We start from the raw sequence: 2,035 nt of genomic DNA, 5'->3' as shown, positions 1-2,035 counted from the left end.
GGCAGAATGGGAGCGAAACACGAGAATTCTGGATGATATTATGAGGAAGAAAGAAACCATCAACAAAAGAAGCCGGGGAAAATCCTGAGCGCACTTGGAAAGCTCTGCGAGAAAGGAACGGATAGGATAAGACGAACGGCCGGTAGGGCAAATAGATAGAGTGAGGAGGGGAAACCGGACGCAATAATCGGGGATGGCGGCCTCGGCCCTTTCCCAGTTCCCGGTTTCTCGACCCTGAGTGAGTGTGTCCGAGTGCACACTCATTGCTTTAATAAAGAAATTCAAAAAAAAAAAAAGCAACATAGTCCCCGTACAACGGGAAGGGAGAAAACTCCGAATATGTCTCGACCCCCACCATCTGAACAAGGTCATCGAACGCCCGAGGTACCCCATGCCAACATTGAACGAGTCCTTGCACAAACTCAGGAACGCCAAGATTTTTTCAGTGCTCGATGCTCGGGACGGACTCTATCAAATGCAGCTCGACGAACGAAGCGCTGACCTGACCACGTTCTGGTCACCTATCGGCAGGTTCCGATACAGGCGCGTCCCGCAGGGCATCGCGAGCGCACCGGAGGAGTACCAAAAACGACAGGTACAAGCATACGAAGGGCTCGAAGGTGTCATCGTGGTGGCCGACGATACATTAGTATATGGATCGGGCAAGACAATCGACGACGCGAGAGAAGACCATTTAAAGAACTTGGAGGCGTTGTTCCAACGGGCAAGAGAAATCGGACTCAAATTCAACAGAGATAAGATGAGACTTGGCCAATCCGAGGTCAGGTTCCTGGGCCACATCATCAGCCGCGAGGGGCTCAAAGCAGACCCGGACAAAGTACGAGCGATTCAAGAAATGAAACCCCCAGGCGACGTCAAAGGAATACAAACCTTCCTCGGATGCGTGAACTACCTTCTACAGTTTCTGCCGAATCTTTCGGACATGACGGAGCCTCTCAGGAAGTTGACCCAATTCGAGAAGTACACGTTCGCCTGGCAGTCCGAACAACAAAAAGCTTTGGAAAGGATCAAGGATCAACTCACTAGAGCACCAACTTTGACATATTTCGATCAGGAGAAAGCCATCACGATCCAAACAGACGCCAGTGACTTCGGTTTAGGAGGAGTAATGTTACAGGACAACAAACCAGTGGCTTTCACCTCGCATACGCTCACGAGTACCGAGCGGGCATACGCAACGATCGAAAAAGAATGTCTAGCCATCCTCACCACATGCTCGAAATTCGACAAGTATCTATACGGCGCCAGGGAAGTGACCATACAGACGGACCACAAACCCTTAGAAACCATCTTCAACAAGCCGCTCGATGCCTGTCCCAAAAGACTTCAACGGATGCGGCTCGCTCTTCAACAGTACCCGATAAAAGTGGAATACATCAGGGGCAAAACAAACTTCATAGCGGACGCCTTAAGCCGAAAGAAAAGCACAGACGAGTCACGGGACCACTCAAAACGGCCAAACTTCTGGTCCAGCGACGACTAAGAGCTCAAAGAACAACGAGGGAACAAACCCAACCAGCGAAACCACTCAACAAAACGTCGGAGCCAGGTCAAAGTAACAGGAATACGACAACATACACGCGAAGCGGGTGCCCGGTCATAACGCCCGCTCGATTGATCATCTATATATATAAAAACGTATGTCTGTTTGTTTGTCTGTCTGTTTGTCTGTTTGTCTGTCTGGTGTCACCTATAGACTCGAAAACGGCTGAACCGATCGTCGTGAAAATTTAGGAGCGTGTTCTGGGCGATCCAGCGGTGGTTATAGGGGGGTCAGTTCTCCGATGCGATGAGTCCTTCTACCTTAAAAAAATTATTTGAGTGCTCCACCCACGAAAATCCGAAAACTCGGAAAAAATTGAAAAATCCGAAATTCGCAAAATTCACAAACGCCTGAACCGATCGCCGTGAAAATTCAGGGGTGGGTTCTCGGGAGTTGTAGAAAAGCGATGAGGGGGTCGTCGTGCCCGTATGATGAGGATGAGCTCTTTTTCCCTTGGAAATTGAGTACCGG

At 49.7% G+C, this 2,035-nt stretch overlaps 1 protein-coding gene across 1 annotated transcript in view; it reads left to right on the top strand.

The window, feature by feature from the left end:
* LOC108863981 (uncharacterized) overlaps positions 1–1,504 on the top strand; it is a 4,618-nt gene extending 3,114 nt beyond the window's left edge. Inside the window, exon 3 of the mRNA XM_029110947.1 lies at positions 298–1,504. Coding sequence (XP_028966780.1) covers positions 298–1,504 — 1,207 coding nt within the window. The remainder of the gene's footprint in view (positions 1–297) is intronic.
* The last annotated feature ends 531 nt before the right edge of the window (positions 1,505–2,035 follow it).

Source organism: Galendromus occidentalis, unplaced genomic scaffold (assembly GCF_000255335.2).
Source record: "Galendromus occidentalis unplaced genomic scaffold, Mocc_1.1 scf7180000077180, whole genome shotgun sequence".
NCBI classification, from domain to species: domain Eukaryota; kingdom Metazoa; phylum Arthropoda; class Arachnida; order Mesostigmata; family Phytoseiidae; genus Galendromus; species Galendromus occidentalis.
This window is presented reverse-complemented; position numbering and strand designations above follow the sequence as displayed.